Source organism: Alosa alosa, chromosome 4 (assembly GCF_017589495.1).
Source record: "Alosa alosa isolate M-15738 ecotype Scorff River chromosome 4, AALO_Geno_1.1, whole genome shotgun sequence".
Lineage (NCBI taxonomy): Eukaryota > Metazoa > Chordata > Actinopteri > Clupeiformes > Clupeidae > Alosa > Alosa alosa.
Window position 1 is genome coordinate 16,619,738 of NC_063192.1, and position 25,833 is coordinate 16,645,570.

The 25,833-nt window shown below is 40.9% G+C and overlaps 1 protein-coding gene across 3 annotated transcripts in view; it reads right to left on the bottom strand.

Moving 5' to 3' along the window:
- Nucleotides 1-19,179: 19,179 nt before the first annotated feature.
- Nucleotides 19,180-25,833, bottom strand: part of cpne5a (copine Va) — a 98,551-nt gene continuing 91,897 nt past the window's right edge. For all 3 annotated transcript variants that reach the window (XM_048241490.1, XM_048241489.1, XM_048241488.1), the window contains 3 exons: nucleotides 22,677-22,734; nucleotides 21,174-21,247; nucleotides 19,180-20,723 (listed from right to left, as the gene is read on the bottom strand). In XM_048241490.1, the coding sequence (XP_048097447.1) occupies nucleotides 20,535-20,723; nucleotides 21,174-21,247; nucleotides 22,677-22,734 (321 nt within the window). In that variant the 3' untranslated portion in view covers nucleotides 19,180-20,534. The remainder of the gene's footprint in view (nucleotides 20,724-21,173; nucleotides 21,248-22,676; nucleotides 22,735-25,833) is intronic.

Here is a 25,833-nt window from a genome sequence, read left to right on the forward strand (position 1 = left end):
AATTTACTGACAGTATCATTTACTGACAATACAGTAAATAGACCATGACAATATACAGTATAAACACACACACACACACATATTATATAGAGATAGAACGCAGACATACAGTAATATACAGATATATAAAGCAATATACCGATCATGTTAAAAGATAAAACAATGTACACAAAGTGTATGGATTGCAAACAACAATAATGCGCATTGCAAATGGAACTGAGATATGACTGTACATGCAGAATAGAATAGCTGTGTGACCAACCAAGAGTCAGAAGACTGATCAGCTGGTCATGAGGACGATGGCAATAGGAAAGAAACTTGTCTGGTTGTTTTAATGTGTGCTTCTGTAGCACCTACCAGAGGGGAGAAATTGCAAAAGATTGTGTCCAAGGTCATTCCTGCCCGCTTCCTGGTTCTTGCGAAGTGCAAGTCATGAAAGCCCTGTGTGCTTGGTGAACTGCTCTGCAAATTATCTATTTGCATTATTCATCTTAATGACCATAAATTGTATAGCCTATTGTAGGTATCATCCATAATAATCACACTGCAATGCAATTTATAGTTTGAACGATGCAAGTAACCATTTGGGCAGCAGGAGAATTTTCTTTACAGTAGAGGAATTCTCAGAGGGAGTTATGCTAATTGCATTATTGTTGTTTACTGAAAAACAAACAAATTCAGCAGTGTTGCTATGCGTGCCCACAAATGGGTTGCAAGTGTGTCCACTCTTAAGTTCATGAATTAAACTATTGATTGTAAGAATAGATCTTTTTAATGATCTCAGTTTGTCTTTGAGGTCTTTAGAGATCCAGAGACCATAGAAGTTCAGATGGTAACGTAACCTACTGTTCTCATTATTGTTGTTTCTATGAAGGCTAGGTGTGTCATGATGAGCCACTGCAATCCATCACTTTTATTGCTGCAATTGGTTACTTCATTTGGTCAACATTGTATTTCCCTTTAATGTTGCATCAGCATTTTATATAGGTTTGTTCAGTGTGTTCTCCATTGTGCCAGGGACAGACAGATATTTTATGAATAGAATTGTTATGGGGATTAATGTACGTTGACGAGTTGTTACGGCGATTAAAGTATGTTGACCCAACACCCTTCTGCATTGCAGGCACTGGCAGCTTGTTCTAGAGCAGAGGAGAAGTGTTGGCCTTGGAGGCAGAGCCAGATGGGCTTTTGCTATTGTCCCTTTTGTGAGGATCTCCCAGACTGGCTGGACTCAAAGGAGGGTTAGGGGTTGTGAGTCCCCATATTGGGATGCCTGTCTCAGCAGCAGGAACTTGACACCTCAGCCCCTACCCCTCCCTCCCTCTCTCTTTCCCTCACTACTCTACCTCCCTTAAGCTCTCTTCTATCTCTCCTCTCTTCCGTTCACCCCTCTCCTTTCTCATCCCTCTCCATCTCCCCCTTTCTCCCTCTCCCCGTCTGTCCCTCTCCCTCTCTTTCTCCACATCAGTCTCCCCCTTTCCCTCCCTGTCCCCTTTCTCTTTCCCTCTCCCCTCACTCTCTCTCTCCCAGCCTCAGGAGGCTCAGACATCCTACAGTACGCTCCGTACACCCCAATCTCATCAGGGATGAGGGAAGCAAAGAGGGGCTGAGTCTCCCAGCACCTCAGAGCTCCAGTCAGCCCTGCAGTGTCAACGCTCTGAGAATAAAGAAGAGAGGAGAAGATACATTGTTTTCACTTTCCTCATTTAGGGCATCTGTGGTTTTATCTGTGGAGGGAATCAGAGGCAGCTCTCAAAGCTCACAGCGCTTGGCACCTGCTGCCGTATCCTACTTTCAAACATCCCCAAATCTCTGCTGCGTGCCCACTGTGAGCATGGCAAAGCTGGCACGGTCCCAGTGATGAATCTGCATGCAGTTCCAGGTGTTTCAACACCCCCGCCCCTCCTCGCCCCCAGTACATTTACAGCAGGTGTGCCCACAATACCCCCCAACTTGCCCACATCACACAGGTAACTGTTTTCCCCCCTACGATTTCTGCGGAGGCCTTAATGAGTAGTAGTAGTAGTAGTAGTAATAATAATAATACATTTTATTTAAAAAGCGGCATGTCTCCCAAAATCCCTTCACAAACATACAAATACATTTAAAAACATGTATATAACAGCAATGTCATATTTACAACCAACACAATAAAATCATATCACAGTGAATATGCTAGCCTAAACAGATTTGTGTTACTGTTGAGGTTCATGGTTGGTAATTTGAGTAGACCAGCTGAGGAGGATCGCAGTGACCGGGCAGGGGTGTAACTTTCCAGCAGGTAAGATGGAGCATGATAATGTAGAGCCTTATATGTGAGCAGTAGGATTTTAAATTGGATTCATTATGCAACAGGAAGCTAGTGAAGTTGGATGAGTATAGCACAGGTGTAATATGGCTTGTGGTTGTGGATTTGGAGCGTGTGATGGTCCTTGCTGCAGAGTTTCTAATTAACTGGAGCCGGTGGAGTAGCTTATTTGGGATGCCAGACAAGGTGGAGGTGTTACATTGGCCACTTCTGCACTGTGCTGAGCAGGGCTGTAGTGGAGGCTAAACGCAAGTAAACACAGTTTATCCACCTCTGAAATGTCAGAGATAGAGTTTATCTACCTCTACAGTTTATCCACCTCTCAAAAGAGGTTATTCACCAATTGCAACTTTTAACATTCAGAAATCACACTAGTTTACCCACCTTTTATTTTACCACTACACCCCTGGTGCTGACAGAGGGCTCTGCATAGTCTTGCAATGTTATGCAGGTGAAAAAAGGCACTGTGAGAAACGTTGTGTGCATTGAAAGAGAACGTACTATACATAATAAGGATAATAATAATGATAATAATAATGCATTCATTTTTTATAGCGCTTTTCAAAGATGCTTGCTGATATGGAGACAGGATGACTGATGGACAACATGCCATGGACTCCAATACTGGCAGGATTTAGTCCAGGTTTGTTTTTCAGATTTGGTCTGACCATAGCCATCTTGAATTAGGGGGATATAACGCCAGAGGTGTTAATTATTGAGGTTATCAATAGGGCAATATAGATGGCAGGTACATCCAAGCTTGTTGGAATAGGGTCCAGCTAACAGGTGGAGGAATTCACTTAGTGATGAGACCAGAAATGCAACATTTAGCTGAAAGGCTGAATTTAGGGTGGGGGGACCAGCATATTTACTGGCCGTGGTTCTTTTAACTCAATATTGGAACACATTAGTTGTTGTTGGTGAATTGAATTCTCAATTTTCGTGATGAAAAAGTTCAGGAAGGCCGAACAGCGTTCATCAAGGAGACTCTGATGGATGGTGGTTATCAGGTGGCTTAAGTAGACCATTTACAGTGGAAAAGAGAGCCCTGTTGTTTCTTTCTCCTTCACTGATGATTTTTGCATAATGTCCTGTTTTGCAGCCGAAAAGGCATTTAGTTGAAGTATGTGCTCAGAGTGCATCCCTTTATGCACAGCAAGACCAGACTGTTTTGATAGCCGCTCCAGAGTAAGAAGAGTGGGAGTGGGAGTTGGGGGTTTTCAGGCACAGAATAGCAATAGCAGCCACACCAAGAGCACCATATGCCTGAATACACAGAGGGCAATGCAGAGAAGTCTGCTTAGGAGAACACATAGCTATGAGTCAAACTCTCTCTCTCACACACTCCATCACACACACACACACACACACACACACACACACACACACACACACACACACATTCAATGGTATACATACACACACACACACACACAATAGGAATATTTTCCAGCCAGGTTTTTTTCTGATTTGTAAATGACATGACTATCCTTTGCTGGAATCTATCTTAAATATGACCAGTGTTGGGAACGTTACTTTAAAAAAGTAATTAGTTATAGTTACTCACTACTTGTTCCAAAAAGTAACTGAGTTAGTAACTGAATTACTCTATGATCTGAAAGTAACTTCGTTACCAGGAAAGTAACTATTTGCGTTACTGTTACAAAAAAAAAGTTGCTATATGTCAAAGATTTTGGATTTTTTGAGCAGTTTTGAGCAGCCAGTTGAAATGAGTAGAACAGACAGGTGTTTGTAGGCTACATAACTTTCAATATTTATTAGATAGATAGATAGATAGATACTTTATTGATCCCCAAGGGGAAATTCAAGATATTGCACATCGACAGACCTATATGGTTGACTTCAGCCTGTGTCATAGTGTTTTGTTGTGAGGCAGAAAGATCTAGCTTTTGCTGCTTTTTGGACTTTGCTCCGAGTCTTTCTCTGCTAGTGGATGGCGAGCTATCATCTGTGGTGGAGGTATCGGTGTGTTTGGCCACTAGCTAGATGCGTGTGTGAGATGCTTCATTAAATTAGAATTGCTTACAACGGATGTCGACAAAGTCTTCGCTCCTGGACATAATGTACACATTACATGCACGTTCTTGCCTTGATGAATTTGAAGTAGTGCTTAAATCTCCACCTTGAAAAGGGCAACTTTTCGGATTGCTCCTGACCTCTGCTGTTTCGTCGAATCTCTATTTTAACGGTTGCGTGTGTGTGTGTGTGGCACGTCTGCTGGCAAGTGTGTAAAAACACTGGCTCTGATTGGCTTTCATGAAACATGACTCTGCCTTAGCCAATCATAATCGCTTACGTCGTTATTAACCCACCTCCTCACTAGCTGTGAGCCAGGGTACGTTCGGATTACACAGTTCAACGCAGTGAACTGTGAGATGATTGTGAGATAACAGGAATATACACATTTTCTGAAAACTGTTCATTAGCTATTTCCAATTTGGGCCTGTAAAGATTCAGAATGCAAGCTTTAATTCCTGAACATTAAGACATTTGTTATTGCTGATATTTAGATTAAACCAAATCAGTATGTGTTTGTGTTTATGTGTGTGTGTGTGTGTGTGTTGATGTTAATTGTGATACCACAGATGAATAAAGACCCAGTCAGACCAATAGTATGCAAAATCAGTTTATTTACAATGATGTTTATTTACAATGATGAGCCTCAAGGGAGAGACAGCATGACTTCACCTAAAGATCCATCAGCTGCTCTAACTAGATGTAGAATTCTGGGGTATTCTTACTGTATTCTGTGTTCATATGTTACATCTGTGTGTAGTATACAACAGGGAGAAGTCCATATTATTGTACATAACTGTGCCTTAGGCCTGTGTACCAGCAGGAAGGTCATACAGGCCGATGTTTAGGAACATCAGTGATAACATGGGCGAGGGGAGACAGCATGTCTGCCTATTCAGGCTAGTATCTCCATCTGGCCAGGGCGGGTTTTGTACACTGGTTGGCACCTGCCACGCGTTGGCATGATTGACGTTTGTATGTTTTAGTATAACAGGCTTTGTCTTAGGTTTTGACACGGAGACGGATCGAGGAAGCAACCCGAGGAGCATCTTCTGTCGGAAGGCTCAGCAGCCGCTTCTAATAACAACCACAACTGTTAGACTCTGCACAGTTTTACTGTTTGAGACTTAGCCTGTGTTCTGTTATTCATTGTTGTACCATCTACAATAAATCATCATCTAATCGCCGATCCTGATCCCGCCGTCAAGCTTTATTGACCATCTTCAATACAGACATTAGAACTAAAACACAACGCAACAACCAGAGAATCCAACATAGACAAGGAAATAGTTAGGGTTTAAGTATCCTTCCAGGCTGACGTTGGTCATCCCATCCCACGTGGACTACACTGAATCAGACTCTGATTACTGGCAACCTGGCAATCCAGAGCAGATAGCTACTGACGCAGCCATGCAGAACAGTGAAACACTGCAAAGTCATAATATTCCCGCTTATCTCTAAATACATAGTTACACACAGATACTGTATACACAGGGACAGTACAGATATCATACAGAGTCATTATATAGAATCATACTTTTAGTGTCAAAGTGACCCACTAATGAGAAATGCAGAACATTATGTATGTATGTATACTCTTTTGATCCTGTGAGGGAAATTGGGTCTCTGCATTTATCCCAATCCGTGAATTAGTGAAACACACTCAGTGAAGTGAAGCACACACTAATCCTGGCGCAGTGAGCTGCCTGCAACAACAGCAGCGCTCGGGGAGCAGTAAGGGGTTAGGTGCCTTGCTCAAGGGCCCTTCAGCCGTGCCTGGTCGGGGTTCGAACCGGCAACCCTCTGGTTACAAGTCCGAAGCGCTAACCAGTAGGCTAGGGCTGCCACATATTGGAATATTGGACATAATGCAAAACAGTGTGTGTGTGTGTGTGTGTGTGTGTGTGTGTGTGTGTGTGTGTGTGTGTGTGTGTGTGTGTGTGTGTGTGTGTGTGTGTGTGTGTGTGTGTGTGTGTGTGTGTGTGTGTGTGTGTGTGTGAGAGAAAGAGAGAGAGAGAGAGAGCACATGTATGAGTGTTTGTAGATGTATGAATGCCAGTATTAGAGAGTAATCAGGGTTGGGTCAGATTACTTTGAAATGTAATCCATTACTGACTACAAAATACATGGCAATTTTTGTAATCAGTAACGTAATCAGTTGGATTACCAAAAACATGTAACATAATCTGATTACTTTAGGATTACTTTTAGATTACTTCAATAAATATGTCCCTTAAGTAAAAGACACCACCACTGAGTTGATGAAAGAATTCTCATTCTATCTTTCTCTTTATTTCATTGCATCTAAGCGCAATCTCTTTGCTCTGAGTAAAGCATTTCTGTGTGAATTAACTGATCTTTCCCTCCAAAAATCTTAACCTTTATAAGGGCACACCTGGACAATGAATTTAGCTTTCGCTGAATTTGTTTGACCCAGGGACATGATTGAATGGCCTGAGATTGGCCTGATTGAATGGCCTGAGATTGAATGAGAAAATTATTCCTTTGGGATGTTTTTCAACCAGGGGGACCTGGTGACTTTCTCAAAGTAAACGGTAACACTAAAACAAAAGGCTACATTAAGATTAGGAGGAAAAGATCAGGCAGTGTGCCGAGAGACCTGCCCCAATAGTAAACTAGATGTACCGCAGAGCGGTACAAAATATGACCACCACCCAGTCCAGCACATTTTTTCCACAAAAATAAATCACGCTGAAAGGCCTATATGATTCTAACTGTCTCACTAAATTGCATTATCCACACTCAATTCTCACTGGTATCTGCTAGACAACAAGTACCAAAACATGATTAGTTCATAGATTTCACATGTAAAATTCATTTTATACAACCCCACCTCCATCTTGCCTGTTCATAATTCTAAGAAATTCTTGAATTGTGTGCGTGTACACGTTTATGTTTATGTGTGTGGGTGTGTGTGTGTGTGTGTGTGTGTGTGTGTGTGTGTGTGTGTGTGTGTGTGTGTGTAATGTGCCTTGTGTGTTTGCCTGCGTATGTGTTTTTGTGCATGTGCATGCATGCATACATATGTCTACTGTGTGAGTATGTGTCATCACGTGATGATTACCGTGAATGTATGTGTGTGCGTGTGTATCTGTTTATGCACATGTGTGCACATGGAATGGGTTAACATGACCCCTGGAGGCAAACATACGGAAAAAATTGGTCATCCTAGGCCTACGGTTCTCAAGATATTCACAGAAAACTGTGTCTGCCCTACCCTCCTTTCGGGGGGTCCAGTACAGCGGGGGGGCTACAGATCTAAATGAAAAACGATGGTTCCATGCTATCCATGTGGGGTTACATGCCCACCAAGTTTCGTGTACCCCGGTCTTTCAGTGTCCCAGGAATCCTTGTTGGTGTACAGTCACTAAATGTACACATAAATTATTTTATTGTAAGGCCCCCCATGAACGAAAGTTCACAAAACTTGGCATGCATTCGGAGGGTGTCATAATGATCCTACACTTTCAATTTCGTGCAGTTTTGACCATGTCAGCCAGAGATATTGTGATGAAAACACCAAATTTTTTGCTTTTTAATTTTTAACTAGGTGGCGCTATACATGAAATAAGTGGTAATGGGATGGGTTGACATGCCCCCTTAAGACCAACATACAAAAAAAGGTGGACCTCCTAGGCCCTACGGTTCTCGAGATATTCACAGAAAACTGTCTCCGGCCACCTACAGGCCAGTTTGTGTACAGTAACATAAATTAATTTATTGTGTGGCCCCCCATGAATGGAATTCCACGAAACTTGGCGTGCATTTAGAGAGTGACATAATGATTCTACACTTCCAATTTCATGCAGTTTTGACTATGTTAGGTCACAGATACCTGCGATTACAACACCTCATTTTTACTTTTTTGTGTTTAACTAGGTGGCGCTATACATGAAATGAGTGGTTATGGAATGGGTTGACATTGCCCTTTGAGATCAACATACAAAAAAAAATGGTCCTCCTAAACCCTACGGTTCTCGAGATATTCACAGAAAACTGTGTCTGCCCTACCCTCCTTTCGGGGGGTGCAGTCCAGCGGGGGGGCTACAGATCAAAACGAAAAACGATGGTTCCATGCTATCCTTATGGGGTTACATGCCCACCAAGTTTCGTGTACCCCGGTCTTTCAGTGTCCGGGAATCCTTTGACGGAAATTTGGACAAAAAAAAAAAAAGGAAAAAAAAATCTGACTAAACATATATGACCGCCGCTTCGCTGCGCGACGGTTATAATAAGTTAGTAAGTAAGTATAGATACTCTTTTGATCCCGTGAGGGAAATTTGGTCTCCCAATCCGTGAATTAGTGAAGTACACAGAGCACACAGTGAACACACAGTGAGGTGAAGCACACACCAACCCAGAGCAGTGAGCTGTCTGCAGCGCTCGGGGATCAGTGAGGGGTTAGGTGCCTTTAGGTTAGGTACTCAAGGGCACTTCAGCCGTGGACGTGGGCATGGAAGAGCAGTGCTCCACCACTTACCCCGCCCACATTTTTTGTACTGGTCGGTGATCGAACCGGCAAGCCCGAAGCTTGTCAAATTAAAAGATAGCTAGGCTATCATAAAAAAGTTGCATTGTTTGCATGATAAAATGTAATCAGGTAATCCCCAACAATGTAACTGTAATCTTATTACACAATTTTTTTATTGTAATCTGGGCTGATTATATTATATGATTTAATATATGATTTTTGATTTTTGATTTTTGTAATCTGATTACGTAATCCAGATTACATGTAATCAGTTACTACCCAACCCTGAGAGTAATCCATGTGCGTGTGTCCCAGGTGTCTGGTGCATAATGAAAGGAGGTTCTTGGCATTTGTTCAAAGCTTTAGGCACATTTGTGAAAAATGATGTAAGGTGATTACACCTTTGTAAGTGATACTTTCAAAATGGCATAAAACAAAATAAACATGACAACAAAATACAAAGTGGATACAAAATAATGTTTATCTACAGACTAATGCAGAAAAAAACAACTGTGTTAAGATAAACTGCATATACTGGAATAGCATTATTTGAAATGGTAAAAGACCAGTGTGTGACTGAAGTACTCTTGAACAGTCCTGGTTGTAAATATCAAAGAGACATGCTAGAAGTACAGTATGATGCAAGGAAGTGAAGGCTCAGGTTTAATTATTTAACAGCCATCTTGACACTGCAAGCACACGCAAACTTGCCCTCACCCCCATTGCTTCTGTGGCAGCATGCTCTCATCTCTGCAGCCAGTGTCTGTCCAGACCATTCCCATGGGAACCAGACAAATCCCAGAGCATTTGAATTTCCTCTAGCAGGTCTGTCTAGGCATTCTCTCATTGAAGCTGATATCCAAAATTACCAAAATTCAGGACAGAGGTGCATTGTTAAAGTGTTTTTGTACAAAACCAATGTCTGTGCTGATAGCATCAGCCATTAGTTGTGTATAATGAACAAGTATTTAATTAAATTAAATATTAAAATTAAAATTACATGTAATATTTGAAATTTGGGCTGGTTAGACCCCTTGGAAATCAAAACTATGAACTATGGGTGTGGCTATGTCACCATCCCATCTTTCTAAGTCAGGTCTCCCCTTCATCAGGATAAGATGACATGTGAAAACTATTGTTTATGTATAACAATAAATCAGAGATGTTAAATTGTAAAGCTATTGATTTCTTGTCAGTAGAAATGTCACCATCAGCCCATTTATGAATCATCATGACTGTTTGCCCTTCTATTGTGTCCCTCATGTAGTATTGATGTGTGAGTTAGTCTGTGATGAGTCATTCCTCCATCAGTGATAGACTCAGACTTCAATGGCTCTCTCTTGCTGTCTGTATTTCTCTTTCTCTCTCTCTCTCTTTCTCTCTCACACACATACGCACACACACACACGCTCTCTCTCACACACACACACCATACCAAGTGTACTCATTGATATTTGAGAGGATATGTTTTATGTACACATGGCCCTTTTGCTCATTCTTTCATTAAAAGCCAATTAAGAGCTCATTGATATTCTGCTTCACTGTTTAATCTTACTTATTTGATGCCCCAGTGTCCCTGTATAGCTGTGATAGCATTAGAGTCTGTGACATGGTTGTCACAGTCACCATTGCAGGGCTGTTATTTTTTTTTTATCCTAAAAATAGGAAACCTATTGTTAACCAGGGGTGCTGAATAACAAAAATAATGGATGTCCGACGATCGCCCCCCCTCGGAATCACTCTCGTGATAGCGAGAAGTTTTAGAAAAGTCCTGGGCAGCCACAAATTCCAATGTTCTGCGACAGCACTCCGAGTCCACTGCGCCCACCCTAACCCCACAGAAGCGCACTTGACATCATTAGCCTATTTCAGTATAGCTAAGGGAAATTACTTTTCTGATCGTCAAAACCACACCAGAGATGTTAGGTAAGGGATAATGCCTGACGAGGTGTCCATTATCAGAAATAAATGGACGACGCGGAGGCGTGAACTGTCCGACGCAAAGCGATGCTCCATGCTTTTTTTGAATGTGTAAATCGCATAGAATATGTAGGCCTATATCAACCGTAGGCCTACACACTTGATCGCTATCACATAGCTGAAACCACGCTACGGTTCTTACAGTAGCCTAACTGACTCACGTTCACGTTGATCTCTCTAACTGTTAATTTTTAGTAGCCTATATTCGAACCTATCCATAACCCTTTTTGCTATTTGACTCATCATTTCACATACAAAAATATAAATAATGTCAGACAGTGAATTAGTAATTATTTAAAAAAATATATAATAATTTTTTTAAATCTATCTCCTTCCAGCTGGGGGTGCTGCAGCACTCTCAGCACCCCCCTTCCCGCGCCCTTGGCAACACCAGATTTGTGCCTTTTTGGAGGACTAAATGCATTGTACCATCTTGGCCCTTCTTGGTACTGTAGCTTGTAAAACAAAAACTACTGCATTTCCTTGGTTTTGCTTCAGCTTCAGTCATAATGAGAGTATTTTTGTCACTTAAAAAGATGAGCAACAAGATAAATCAACATTCACCTGTTCGTCATAACATCATCCATTTCATCATCAATCTGATGTTATCTGCAACCAACCAATCAGGCATTTCTTCTTTTTTCATTAATTAAATACTTCAAACATTTGTCTGATTTGCAGTACAGTACAGTACATTTCTGAAGGAACTTCACTTAAACAATGCAGTGCAGACGTACTGTATAGAAAAAGATCAACTTGGCAGCATGAAAGGCAGCATAGCCTGCAATGCTACCCATGCATACATGTATGAAAATTACACTCTGTTATTAATAATTAAGAGACAAGCTGCCTGGCTCTAAACCTCCGTGGAGACAGTCCCTTTACAGAGTTCTATCCCACAATGCCTCATGATTTCGGAATGCTCTGCACAGCTGCTGGGTGGAGTGCACGGAATAACACTAGAACATTATGATGCCGCTTGCCTGTCTCCTCTGACAACATACCGGGTATTTTATCCAATATCATCTCGGCTGAAATCCTTGCAGCAATATTCTGTCATCAATCACAACTCCAGGCACCGTGTTGTGCAACTTGTGCCATGCGATGTGTCTAAACTAATCTCACAGCGTAGCAGCTGAAAAAAGACGTGGTGGTGGTGACAAACAGTGAAAGAAATTTAAAACAGGTAGAGGATGGGCACCTGTGTTAGTTAGTTAGCTAGCTCTCATTAGAGCGTTAGTTTGTTGGTAATTAGATTGTAAGTTAGTCAGATAGTTAGCAAGAACATAGACAGCGAGACAAAGAAAGAGATAGTAAAAGAGAGAGAATCTGGAGGAGGAGGAAGGGGGGGAGGAGAAGGCGTGCTTCAGAGAGTAATTTTCAGCATGCAGCATCTACAGCTCTCATGCCTCCCCAGGTGGTTGGTTTGATGTGTCAGCAAAGCAACTCATTATACAAACACACTCTCTGAGAATGCACACACACTCTGTGATTAGAAACTGAAACAGAAACACACACACAGACACACACTCACACACACTCGAGAGACAACAATACATTTCCCACTTCAGAGAGAAAACACTCAAAATACACTCTCAAAGAATGCACAAAAGGAGAATACAGAATAAAACACTCTGATATACAGTCAGATGTTACACTATAAGAATACACACTTGAAAAGACACACTTAAAATCAGAGATAGGCCTACACATTCAAGGACACTTGGCATCAGAAAATGCATTCTCAAAGAACACACACTGTGTTTGTGAGAATACACTCCTAGGAGGCAGTGATCTCTCTTTGTGTGTGTGTGTGTGTGTGTGTGTGTGTGTGTGTGTGTATCTGTGTCTGTGTGGGTGGGCTTCTTGAGGCCCATTGATCAGGCTGGAGGCACAGAAGGCCTCTCAGTTTAAACAGATCGGACAACTATAATAAATGTGTGAATGTGCTCATTACAAACAACCAGGTGCATTTCCACGGGTATATGTCAAATGGATGGAGAGTGAGTGAGAAAGAGGGAGAGAGAGAGAGAGATTTTCATGTCCTGAAAGTTGTTTGCAACTTTGTTCATTACATGAACCTGTTTTTCTCTCTCAACAATGCTGAGGAGTAATCTCCCAACCAACCATTATGTGATTGCCCATGACAGTCAGATGAAACCATAAAACAGGATGAACAAAATAGAAAAGAAGCTGAGTAAATAAAAAAATACTGGTCGATAAATGGCCAATAAACCATGCCTACGGTACATCAAAATGACACCTGCTGTATGTACAACTTGCTTGCATAGGGGGTATACTGTACATACTGTATTCCACCTGAAGACTGGATTCCAACATAAAGTATCTGCACACATTTTCAAATTCTCCTCCTCAGTATGAACATCAAATCAATGTCTGATTGTACATTTGAATGTAAAAACCCACTGTAAGATCAGGAAAAATATTGGTGAACTGCAGTATACATGTTTTTCCCTGTCTTATATGATTGTCTTGATTACATGGTAGTGCATTCAATCCCCTCTTCATAGTAAATGAGAAAAAGAAAATTCAAATTTTGTAAAAGTTTATTTTATTATTCATTTTCATTTAAGGCAATCCAATACAAAGTTCACAAACCACGTTATGACAATGACAATGTGTTCCATGTCTGGTATAGGACTTATCCACCATGCAAACAGGGACATCGAGAAAGAGAGAACTCCAAAAAACAACTAGAGAGGGAGCAAAGGGGGGGTTAAATAAATCCAAAAATGTTCAAATAAAACAAATAATAGGTGCACAGAATGCTGCGAAACTGTTTGAGAAGAAGCTCGGATCCAGTGAGTCTAGCAGGCTATTCGACTGAGTGAGAGGATGGGTGAGTTCACCATATCCTGGAGGAGAAAGAGAGACAGAGAGAGAAAGAGAGAGAGAGACCCAAAGACCTACAGTAGTGGCATGTTTGTTTGGCACTAACATGCACACTGTCCAAATGGTGCCACAGAAATGTCCTGTTTTGGGCACTGGACACACAGTCCATGACCTGTATAGTGCACTTAAGCAGATGCTACTCTCCATAGCAGGACAAGCCTTGAGTCCATTTTTAAAGTAACAGGTGAAAACAACAAGAGTAAAGTCAGGTCTTTGTGCTCCATGATGGCCTAGAGCACCAGGCTGTCACTGTAGCCTTTAGAATGTCTTTTTGGTTCTAAAACCTGATCACATCAAACAAGCAATGCCAGAAAACCATGAGGTAAAACAGTCTTGACCAATCATGAGCCTCCTTTACCATTAAAATCTCAAACATCAGCACTCAGACTTGTCTTTCATGGCTGACCCCGGAACTGACCCACCCCAGACTCAAACCAGATAAGTGCCAAATCGGCAGCGGGGACATCTGCCACCTAGCTTTCTCAAGCAGTGCCATCTGGGCTAAGACTACAAAAAAATTATGTGTTCCTGCCCAAAACCGTTTTTATCACTTTCCAGAGGAACCGAAAGTGATGGCAGGGAACTGGCGCGTCTCCACTCTGACAACAGATGCTTGCTTGCATTTGGCATCAAATGTATAAAAGTCTCATAATGACTGACACTGTACACTGGAGCCTTTGTCAACATAAAACAATCTGAGAGCTGTCCCTGCTCTGTGATAAATGACAAATGAAAGCCTACACAACACAAATAACTACATCCAGGCTGACTGCATGGTCATCTCCATTTGTTTGCTTCATCCAGCTAGCATCTTAGATAAACTTTCTTACAGAAGGCTTTGTAAAAATCACTTAATAATCTACTTCATATGCAAATAAACATATATAATTTACAATATAAATAATCCATTAATATTAATTTCTAAGAAATATACTGTATGTTTACATACCTATAGAACTATAAGTCTTCCTCTGGCTAAATTAAAAAGAGCATCAGCATTCATATATATAAAGTCACCTCTGTATCGTGTTATCTGTGAAAATCATCTGTAATCTCTGTTTGGGGATATGCAAGTGTGATTCCTAGGCACATGTGGATCATTGTGGATATTGGATAATGTGTATCATTCACTGGTGAAAGCCACCAGCACCATGCGTATCTAGAAAACAACTGACTTTATAATGGAATGGGGTTGCCCAGATCCGTGCTGGATCTGTACCAGATTACGACCAGATTAGGGTCAAATTAGGGCCATATAAGGGCAAAATCAACCCAATCAATCAGAGCAATATCAGAGTCAGATCAGTCTGATAGTATAGTCCAGTGATGGCTGTGGGCAACCACTAGCTATTTGATCCAAACGGATCTGTGAAACATCAAATAATGAAATATTTCAAAACTACTTGCAAAAGAAGTGAGCTCTGTGATATCTCGTCAGTTCTAAACGTATCTTTGTAAGTGTCCAATTGGGTAAAACATATTATTCAAACTGCATTATGACTCAGTCACTGAATTCTGTCACTCAACCCTTTAACTTGAAACATTTGTTTAATCCGCTCACTGACTGTCTGCAATTGCCTACAAAATCACTAATACATTTTTTTTCTCTAACAATCAAAGGAGAGGTACAAGTAAGTACTGCATGCTTTGCTTTGGAAGCAAAATATGAAAGTGGCCACAAAAAACTTTAAGACTGGGGACAGGGGCATTCAGTAGAGATTAACTAAACATTCAGATAACAAATACAGATCTCCTGAGAGAGTTTAGGTAAACAAACAGAGTTGCATTTTCTTGATGGGGAAGTCTGTAAAAAATAAAAAATAAATAAGAGCAGCTACTGTCCAGGGTCCTAAAATGGCTTCCAAGTTTTTAGCAGGAAATCCTGGGATGCTATGGGATATTATGTTGAGGTGTGAGAAAGTTAGTACTTCCTAAATGCATGCAATATCCAGCCGTTGAGGTTGAGACAGAATCCTAGGTGGAGTGGTAGCTGTCCAGGGTCCTGAACCTTCATGCAAGGGCCTGGCTGGAATTCCCCTATAGGCATGCCATCTGTCATTAAGGAGGTGTTATCCGGTGAGATATTGACTGAAGCTTAGGGTGAGCGACTAGAAGAAAGATTTAAGCGGAGCCCATATTGCTTAAATGTATGAGTAGTAGGCGTTTCATAGCCCTAATAATGCAGTCTAGAAAGCACTTCTCATGCTCTTCTATGTGGAAACCCTGGGAGGCAAAGATGTGTAGTGCTGTCAAAGCATGTAACAACACTGTGCTCTAACCTGCTCTGAGTACACAAAAGATTTGGTAAGGTGCCACAGGAATGACTACAGTTGTACAATGGTGCTGTTCTAACAGATCGCATATGGCAAAGTTGATTATGGTTCTGTGGTGGGGCTAAAGGCATTAGTATTGTACTACTACAGGTATCCTTTCCCCATCACTGGAGGGAAATATGGCAGGTTTCAGGATCAATTCCAACCTGTCTCAAAACACACACCATGTCTAATCTCAGATAAGTGGTTGCATTTAAGTACAGTGTGTTCTCTGCACACATACGAGTGTGTGAGTGTAAGTCTTTTCTTTATGTGTGTGTGAGGGAGAAAGAGGGGCTGGTGTGTGTGTGTGTGTGTGTGTGTGTGTGTGTGTGTGTGTGTGTGTGTGTGTGTGTCTGTGTCTGTGTGTCTGTGTGTGGGTCAAGGCTTTGAATAATGTATTATTACAATGATTAAAATATTTTCTAATTGATAACTGGTGCAGAGTTTGCGCATGTCTGGATGGTGGACTTGCTGGCTATACGCAGTGAACTGTGAACTGTCTCTATAAAGTTAATCTTAAAGTGAAATGTGTCTCCCTATTTTTAACAAAAGGAGGTAAATATTGTGCTGTGCACCTTATAAATGTTGGTCTAAGACATCAACTTAATTAATTTTTCTAGTCTATCATGTAAACTAGAACTAGGGGCAGGCGCGCAGGAACCTATTTTTGACCAGGGGTGCTGAATAACAAAAGTAATGGATGTCCGACGATCCCCCCTTCCCCTACCCTGGACATGTTTCGGATTTTGACTGCTAAATAGCCTACGTCATTTTAGTGCGGTGTGCGGGTGATAGCGAGAAGTTTTAGAAAAGTCCTGGGCAGCCACAAATTCCAATGTTCCGCGACAGCACTCCGAGTCCACTGCGCCCACCCTAACCCCACAGAAGCGCACTTGACATCGTTAGCCTATTTCAGTATAGCTAAGGGAAATTACTTTTCTGATCGTCAAAACCACACCAGAGATGTTAGGTAAGGGATAATGCCTGACGAGGTGTCCATTTTCAGAAATAAATGGACGACGCGGAGGCGTGAACTGTCCGACGCAAAGCGGAGGACGGTTGCTTCTGCGAAGTCCATTTATTTCTGATAATGGACACATGGAAGGGCATTATCCCGTTTATACCATGGTCACTTACGAAATAAATAAATATGAAATCAATTATTAATACTAAATGAGTTTTAGTTCGTTTAGTCGTTCGTTTTTTCAGCTGTTTTTGCAATGCTGTGGAATGTTGTTAAGTCACAGCTGAGCGGACTAACTCAGGCGTTGTCAAGCAACGTCATAATAATTTTATAGGTGTAGGCTAGTATTGATGGGTTTCATCAGGTCCCTTTCCACAGGTGTATTAATCAAGCACCATGCAGTCTGCATTGATAATCAAGGTGCTTGATTTTATACACCTGTGGAAAGGGACCTGATGAAACCCATGAATATCACTTTTTAAATGACACCCTTTTCAACCTAGACCATGGTATAAGCTTTAAATATAGGCTAATAATCAGGCTGCAATGATCTCGCAAATAATTTCTGAATAACCTAAAGTGTGTCGTCTCCAGAGCAAGTATGTGTCCTAATAATTTCTATCTTAGCGACTAGGATAGTGAAATGATTTCACTAGCTATACATTTATTAGTGTCTTTCAGCTTATCCATGCTTTCTTTGAACGTGTAAATCGCATAGAATATGTAGGCCTATATCAACCGTAGGCCTACACACTTGATCGCTATAACATAGTGTGAAACCACGCTACGGTTCTTACAGTAGCCTAACTGACTCACGTTCACGTTGATCTCTATAACTGTTAATTTTTAGTAGCCTATATTCGAACCTATCCATAACCCTTTTTTGCTATTTGACTCATCATTTCACATACAAAAATATAAATAATGTCAGACAGCGAATTAGTAATTATTTAAAAAAATATAAAATCTTTTTTAAAAATCTATCTCCTGCCAGCAGGGGGTGCTGCAGCACCCTCAGCACCCCCCTTCCCGCGCCCTTAACTAGGGGTGGGTTGCACAAACAAGGATTACGTTTTAACATGGATTAAATCAAGGTTTATTCATCAATCCAGTTGCACCATACTTTAAACCTAGTTTATAAACCTATAAAACCTAGTTTATACTGTAGGCAGGTTTACATTTAAACCATCCTTTTAATCTTGGTTGAAATGTCCACATAAACCTGGATTCATTTTAATCCTGTTACTCGACTGCTTTAAACTCAGATTTAAATTTCAGTTAGGGATTCATTTTAAACTTGCTCCTGAGGTGGTTTAACTTTTTGAAATGGCTGCATATATTAGATGGATTGAAGAAATCGACTAAAGGAAAGTAAGAGACAATCTCAACCCTATGAAGTTTTATGATGATGAGGAATTCATGGATTCAAGGAGGTACCAATTCAACAAGGAATCTGTAATAAAAAACAAACGCAATTAAACATGGAAGTGACCTGATTATCTTTAAACTAGGTTTAATGGATAAACCTTGATTTAGTCCAGGTTTAAACTTAGTCCTTGTTGGTACAACCCACCAGCCAAGGCTTTAATCACAGGTTAAGGTTTTAATTGTGGATTTGTTAAACCAGGCTTAAAATTAAGTGGTGCAACACAGCTCAAATTAAATTCAAACCTAGATCTACAAATCCTTGATTAGACATATTAATTTAATCTTTGTTGGTGCAAGCCACCCCTAACATTGAAAATCGCTAGCTAGCGACATGCTAATGTGACCTGTATAGCTATTAGCAAGCGTTAACTGTGGCGGTAAAAGATATGGACACAGCCATTCCGTAGACTTCAATAGAGACGTGTGAAGCCAATTTGAACCCATTTCCTCTTGTTTGACTCGCGCATAAACAGTCTAGGAGAGTGAGAGTTCGCCCATGGAGATTTTTTTCTTATGAACCAGGAAGCGTTAAAATGCTACCGCTTAAAACTACAAGCTTCCAGGTGGCTATTAACCGTTTTTTAATTTGATTCTAACCGGTTCGGGAACAGTAATTTCAAGGCGGAACGCAATACTGGAAAAGTTAAAATACTGATTCTGCTAGGAACAAACAAATGAAAAAAAAATGAAGCCCTGGGGCTCCGTAGTGTTTGTATTTAACAGAATTAAATATTAGAATGAAGGGGTGGGTGTGGGGGGTATTGAAATGTATGTTTTTGTGATTTTGAGCATTGCTTTGTTTGATAATAAAAACAGTGAATTCAAAACAAACAAACAGACAGAATGAATACTGATCTATTAGATCAAAAATCTAAATGTCAGACACATTTGCACAGGTCTGATTGATCAAATACATATTAGTGAATACTGCAACCTGGTGAGAGAAGGATTCTGAAGTGACAAATTCTTCAGAAATTATTATAATTATTATCTGAATACCTATTAATCAGTAATACCAATCCTATGAATGTAGTTTACCAACAGAAGAGTCATTCTGACTGATAATTTTGCCTATTATCCAATAATATTCATTTTAGTGAGTTTAGTGATAGGAAAGTTTTGTAGCAATACAATCATCTTCCACAATGCTTTACTAATGCCCAAGGTTGAGAAGCAAATTAATGAAATGTATCTCAATTGTGGTTGATGTTGGTTTGTGATACTCATTGATCCCAGCTAGAAGAATAATATTGTGCTTTTTTGTAAGAATTGCAGTCAGTGCATTCACTACAAAAACAGGGATTTTTTTTGTTTTGTTTTAAATGAGATGTTTGCCACTATTAGTCATGATAAGGTATATTCTTCTTCAGTTGGAATTGGATATAGTTAGCCAGTATAGTCCAAAGGACATATTGCACAGTTGATAGTGTTGAGTGTTGACAGTGGCATGCTTTACACTAGTATTTACAGTACAGAGGCTTCTAATCATTTCTGAGCTACAAAAAACTTATCATGGGATATACATCTACAATGAGAAAATCCTAAACATGAATCTGTCCATCAAAGTAATACTTTTAAAACTAGTCGCCGTCACCATCTAGACTTGTGTTTTAGAAACATCCTCAAGTCCCTGTTGCACACACGTTAAACAAGCCGTCACATTGAACGCATATGCAACCCCACATGAAGCAATCCTCATTTAAATAATCATCTGCAGGTCTATGTAAACACTTAGCTCCCATCCCAGACAGACACCAGTTGCTATGCTCTGCTCCTGGACTTTCTTCTCCTGTGCGAATGCTTGAGTGTCCAGTAATGTTAAAGCTTAAAAGCCCCAATTCCCTGATCTGTGGTCAGTACTGAAGCGTCGTCCATCCGCTATGTATGACTCTCAAAACACAGGTAGGAGTCACGTGTGTTTGTGTGAGAGTGTGTGTATGTGAGTGAGTGAGTGTGTGACTGTATGTGTGTGTGTGTGTGTGTGTGTGTGTGTGTTTGGTGCAGAGGGGCTGGAAACTGGATGAAAAGATGAAAACGCTGTTGTCGGTTGGCACACCTGGGGCAGGTAATCTCGTTCGCACACAGATGGGGGCTCACTCATACGGCCACAGGTGAGGCAGGGGTAGACGGCGAGCAGTCTGTGGGGGTGTGGTGAGGCTTGATGCCCTTGGACTTCATGTAGGAGATGAGCTGGTCGGGGATCTCGGCCAGCACGTCCTTGGCCAGCCGGGCCATGCTCAGCACGTGGTTTCCTGTACGGTCCATGTAGTCCCGGAACGGCACAAACTGCAGAACACGTGGCACAAACACTTTTGGTGTCAACATCTAATCTAACATCAATCAAAACTACCGGTAGTTCAATTACAGTCTAGGAAAGCCATTCTTTGACATACTGTATAATTTAAATTATATCTTCACATTAATAAGCCTAACATATCATCGTTCGCAAAATGGGCCTAATTAGTTACATAACAAAGAAGATGACGGGTTTCAAGTTTCACAGCTCAGATATGTTGTTAGCTGTTTGGATAAGAAAAATGTAAACAAAATCTGGTGAAATTAGAATGCCACCTATTTATGCCGGTAATAATGATATGATGCAGTTGCTATACTCCTTAGCCATATTGTAGTTTTTGTAGCGGGTTGAATTAGTGTTCTGATGTTCTTGATCATATTGTGTACCTTATAGAGGTTTGAAATGAGTTAAGTGGTAGTTGGGAGCGCTAGCTATAGTACCTGAACAATGTCTCTCTCAGCCAGCTTCCCTCGTGAGGAGATCCTGATGTCATCACCGTCCAGTTCCACCATAGCTGGAAAAATAAACTCAGGTCAGTATCCCTGTGAAGTTTAAGTTGCAGTGTGTGTGTGTGTGTGTGTACCCTAGTCACCATCTCAGCTAAACCTTCTGTTTGAAAAAACTATGGCCACAAGTGCTTACAAAAACACAGCACCCTAATTAAGTGAGAAGCTCCTTGCTTCAACTGTGGCTAGCAGATGTTGAGCTATGCTAATGCTCCTGAGCAAGCAGAGAAACGTGTTGCGAGTCCAACAGCTGGCCATCTGCACAATACCCTTTAACACTACCCCAAATTACTCCTAAAGCCCTGGCATAAACAACTGTGCCTTTCTAACTCGAAAAGTGTTTACATCCAAATCAGGAACGGTACGGAATTGTGTCGAAGAGTTGGGCATAAGGCCTCTAAATTGGGGACACTGTCCAGAGTTGGCAAAACAAAATAAAAGCGTAGTTATGCTTTAGGAGGTGATGATACACAGGGCAGCTTTTTGAGCAAAGTTCTTGAGTAGTGCTACAGACAGGTATAATTCAGGCACTTTGCCAACATTATTTGGCAACAAATTGTTATCTGAAAAATTGGTATGATCATCCAGCTGGATCGTCAGGAACCTGTCATACCCTTGCCCTGTAACTTTGCTTTAATAAGCTGGCCCAAGTCTCTTCACTTCTGACCCTTGATGATTTTATAATGTTAAACGTGTAAAAGTGGGAAACGTTATTGAATGAGAGTTTCCTGCTTCCATTGATTTTGAAAGCACAATCAAACGCCATGAGAACATATAGCACTTGAGTACATGAATACATGAGTGTATTCATGTAGTCAAATTCATGCATTTATACAATCAAGACTTGATTATTGCAGTGCCCTGTTTTCTAGTGTTTCTGACTGTGCCACTAGAAGTCTTCAACTTGTTCAAAATGCTGCACCTAGAATTATTTAACTAAGAAACTCAAGCAACCGAGGCCAAGCATCTGGATGCTTCAGATGGTTACTCACTACTGCAATCTACAAAATAAATTGAACCGCAACCCCAAGCGTAAGGCATTGTTATTTGAAAGCACAATCAAACGCCATGAGAACATATAGCACTCGAGTACATGAATACATGAGTGACTGTAGTCAAATTCATGCATTTATACAATCAAGACTTGATTAGTGCAGTGCCCTGTTTTCTGGTCTTTCTGACTGTGCCACTAGAAGTCTTCAACTTGTTCAAAATGCTGCAGCTAGAATGCTGCCCAAAAACTAAGAAATGTAACCACATAACACTTGTATTAAGATCTCTAGAATGGTCACCAGTACAAACCAGAGCTGATTTTACTGTAAGGTTCTCCTTTTAACTTTTGTCTTTTTTTATATTATTTGTAAAGTGTATTGAGACCATGTTGCATGGTGATACTGCACTAAAAACAATACATTGATTGATTGATTGTAAGCTTACCATCAAACTCGGCTTGTCCAACTCCAACAATGATTATGGACAAGGGCAGTTTAGCACCCTGGTCAAAACAAGAAGAAGATTTTAGACTCCACACTTCATACCCTATCGACTGACACCCAAACACAAGAATTAATAACATTTCATCATGTCGTGTCAACTTTTCAGTGGCACTCTTCATAAATGTCATCCAAATCCTCTTTGCCCTTGATTTGTTTTCCATTTTTGTTTCCATCACTTGTGCCTGCGAAAAAAGGGGATTAAGGACCTCTGAGGGATCTACATAATACACCTGCAAAACAGATAAGCTGTTCATTATGCCCTAACAGATAAGGAAACAAAAAAGATGTTGTTTTACCACCTAATAAATGGAAATAAATAAAATGGAATACACTCATTTCATGAGTCTGTTTATAAATCTAGCATTGGTTGATTGACAAGCCATATAGTTGGGGAAAAAAGCCTCAATGTAATCCAATTTAGTGCTGAAACAATTGAAACACAATGAGAAAGAATCTTTTTACAATAATCAGCATTTGCGGCTGAAAGTCCTCATATAAGGCAGAGAACACTCTCTTCAATCTGAGTGATTCACAAAAATTAACTTCATTTCTTAACAACTCAACATATTTGAATCATTCACTCTGAAACTCTTTTTTTTCATTATTTTAGTTTGAATTCTCAGTTTTCATCACAGTTTCAGATCAAAGTCTGTAAGATAAACCCACAGCTGTGCTCTAGCTCAGGACAGGAGGCAAAATTGAACAATGAGCTCAGGCGTCAAATTATCAAAGAATGGAAACAAACAAAGCCTGTAAAACACAAAGAGGCAAATCTGTCATTTCCATAACCGTGACAAAGTCAATGCACACAGTATCCTCCCATCCTGGATGGTTGCTCAATCACATCAACACCTTGGAAGCCTTTTAAAGCACTGCATTTCAGAGGTCCACAATGACAGAAATGCAAGGCGCAAGAATGATAACCGCCCTACAGCACTAATCATTCAATACAATAAAGCAAACAGCCTTTTAGAGAGAACACAGAATGTGGAGAAATCCGTCAGTCATGTAATTGTGAGGAATTAAATGTGTATGGCTGCGTACTGGCCTCCCTCTCAATCACCTCGTCTCTTGAAACCAGGCAGAGAGACGCGAGGTATTTTAAAGCAATGAATCTTAATGTATATTTGCAGAGGAGGAGTGAAGGTAGCAGGAATGAATAATCAGGGTGTGTGTGTGTATGTGTGTGTGTGTGTGTGTGTGTGTGTGTGTGTGTGTGTGTGTGTGTGTGTGTGTGTGTGTGAGAGTGTGTGTGTGTGTGTGTGTGTGTGTGTGTGTGTGTGTGTGTGTGTGTGTGTGTGTGAGTGTGTGAGTGTGTGTGTGTGGTGGATAGTGAGTGTAGTGTGTGGGGGGTAATAGCTAGCTGGGGTTGCACTAGCTGACGGATGACTGGGAGACGTAATGGAATTGGTTAGAGTAGGAATACCACTGGGGGATTTCACACACAAATAGATTGTCACATAAAAGAGAGCGTACAGTCATAACCACGCACACACACACACAAACACACACAGAGACAGACAGACAGACAAATACACACACACACAAACTGGTTATTATCTCAGTTAATCAACGAGGACTCTCTCTCTCTCTCTCTCCTCCTCCACTGTCTACAACTTATGTCAGCACTGCACAAAGCCTGATCTCAGAGGTACAATTTACACCTGCACACCCTCATCTCTTCCTTCCCAAGTAGTGACTCCGGAAGCCATTAAAGGCCAAAACCGCAGAGCAAACTCCCATAAGCCCTTTCACAGGAACCATTATGGCTCAACAATGCACTGTAAAGCTCATTATCTTAAGCAACCGAGGCCAAGCATCTGGATGCTTCAGATGGCTACTCTCTGCAATCTACAAAATGAATTGAACCGCAACCCCAAGCGTAAGGCGTCGTTATTAGTTTAGCCACATATGCTAATGAAACCGCAGGCCTCTGGTGTATTGCCCATATGTATGTACACCAATTACTCTGCGAATGCTATGTGTAACTATGAGACATAGAGCAGCTGTTAAATGGGGATTCTGGGGGGTTGAACGGGAGATGCTGTTTAATGGAAGTCTCGTGATCTTGAGAGGCATGCACTGCAATAACAAAGACGAGTAAGGGATGAGTATGTGGGGGGGAAAGCACACTTAGTATGGGGAAACACGTAAGGGATAACGGCCGGCAAGGTGTCCTGATATTAAATAGCAACTTACAGAGAGAGAGAGAGAGAGAGAGAGAGAGAGAAAGAGGAATTTGAGGTTACAGCTGATCTCGATGGCCAGTTGATGCTCTCCGAGTCCATGCAGCACGGTAGAGAGGGCCTGCTGTCCTGCTACTGATCTCAGGTCAGCGGTGAGAAGGTGCACCATGCAGCGCTGCAAATGGGCTCCTGCTGCTTATCTGAGAGAGTGAGGCCAGAGCTGTGCCTATGGCTTTGACGTTCAGGTGAGCACAAAATACTGATAAAATACAACAACACACTTACTTCCCTGTATGGTAAGCCACTGTAGAAAAAAACACCATCAGAACAAATGAAGAGTTTGGTTCCAAAACGCTATATCCACCAAATATTTCTTTTTTTTTACATTTTGTTTTCCAAGTAATTTCAGTAGATCTGTTATTTTTATTGTTTTTTGATTTATCTTTACTCAGTCAAAACAACAATGGCAATTTCATTGATATTACCTGATAATACACAATTAAATAGCCTGACTTTTTAATGTTTTTAAAAACGGGGATATAGCGTCCATAACTCTTCAAATGCTGTACAGAGGGGCATTACATAGTGGATCCTAGTACACTGACAGAGGGGCACAGAGAAGCATGTGTGGGACGGATGTCTTTAAAAAGTAAGAACTTTTAAGCGGGGTGGCAATTAATATTGGCCTCTGAGGGATGGGTTGCATTTAAGCATAAGTGGAAGAGCTAATTGGTACTCAGAGGTACTGTGGAATTTAGTGGCATTGGCTGAAACATCTACATTAGAAACAATGCCTTTGGCATTTGAGACGTTCAATTTCATCCTATATACAACTTCCTTCAGAATATTGTGTGTAAACCCATAGCATATACAACATTTATTCAAAGCAACTTACAGCAATTGAATAACATT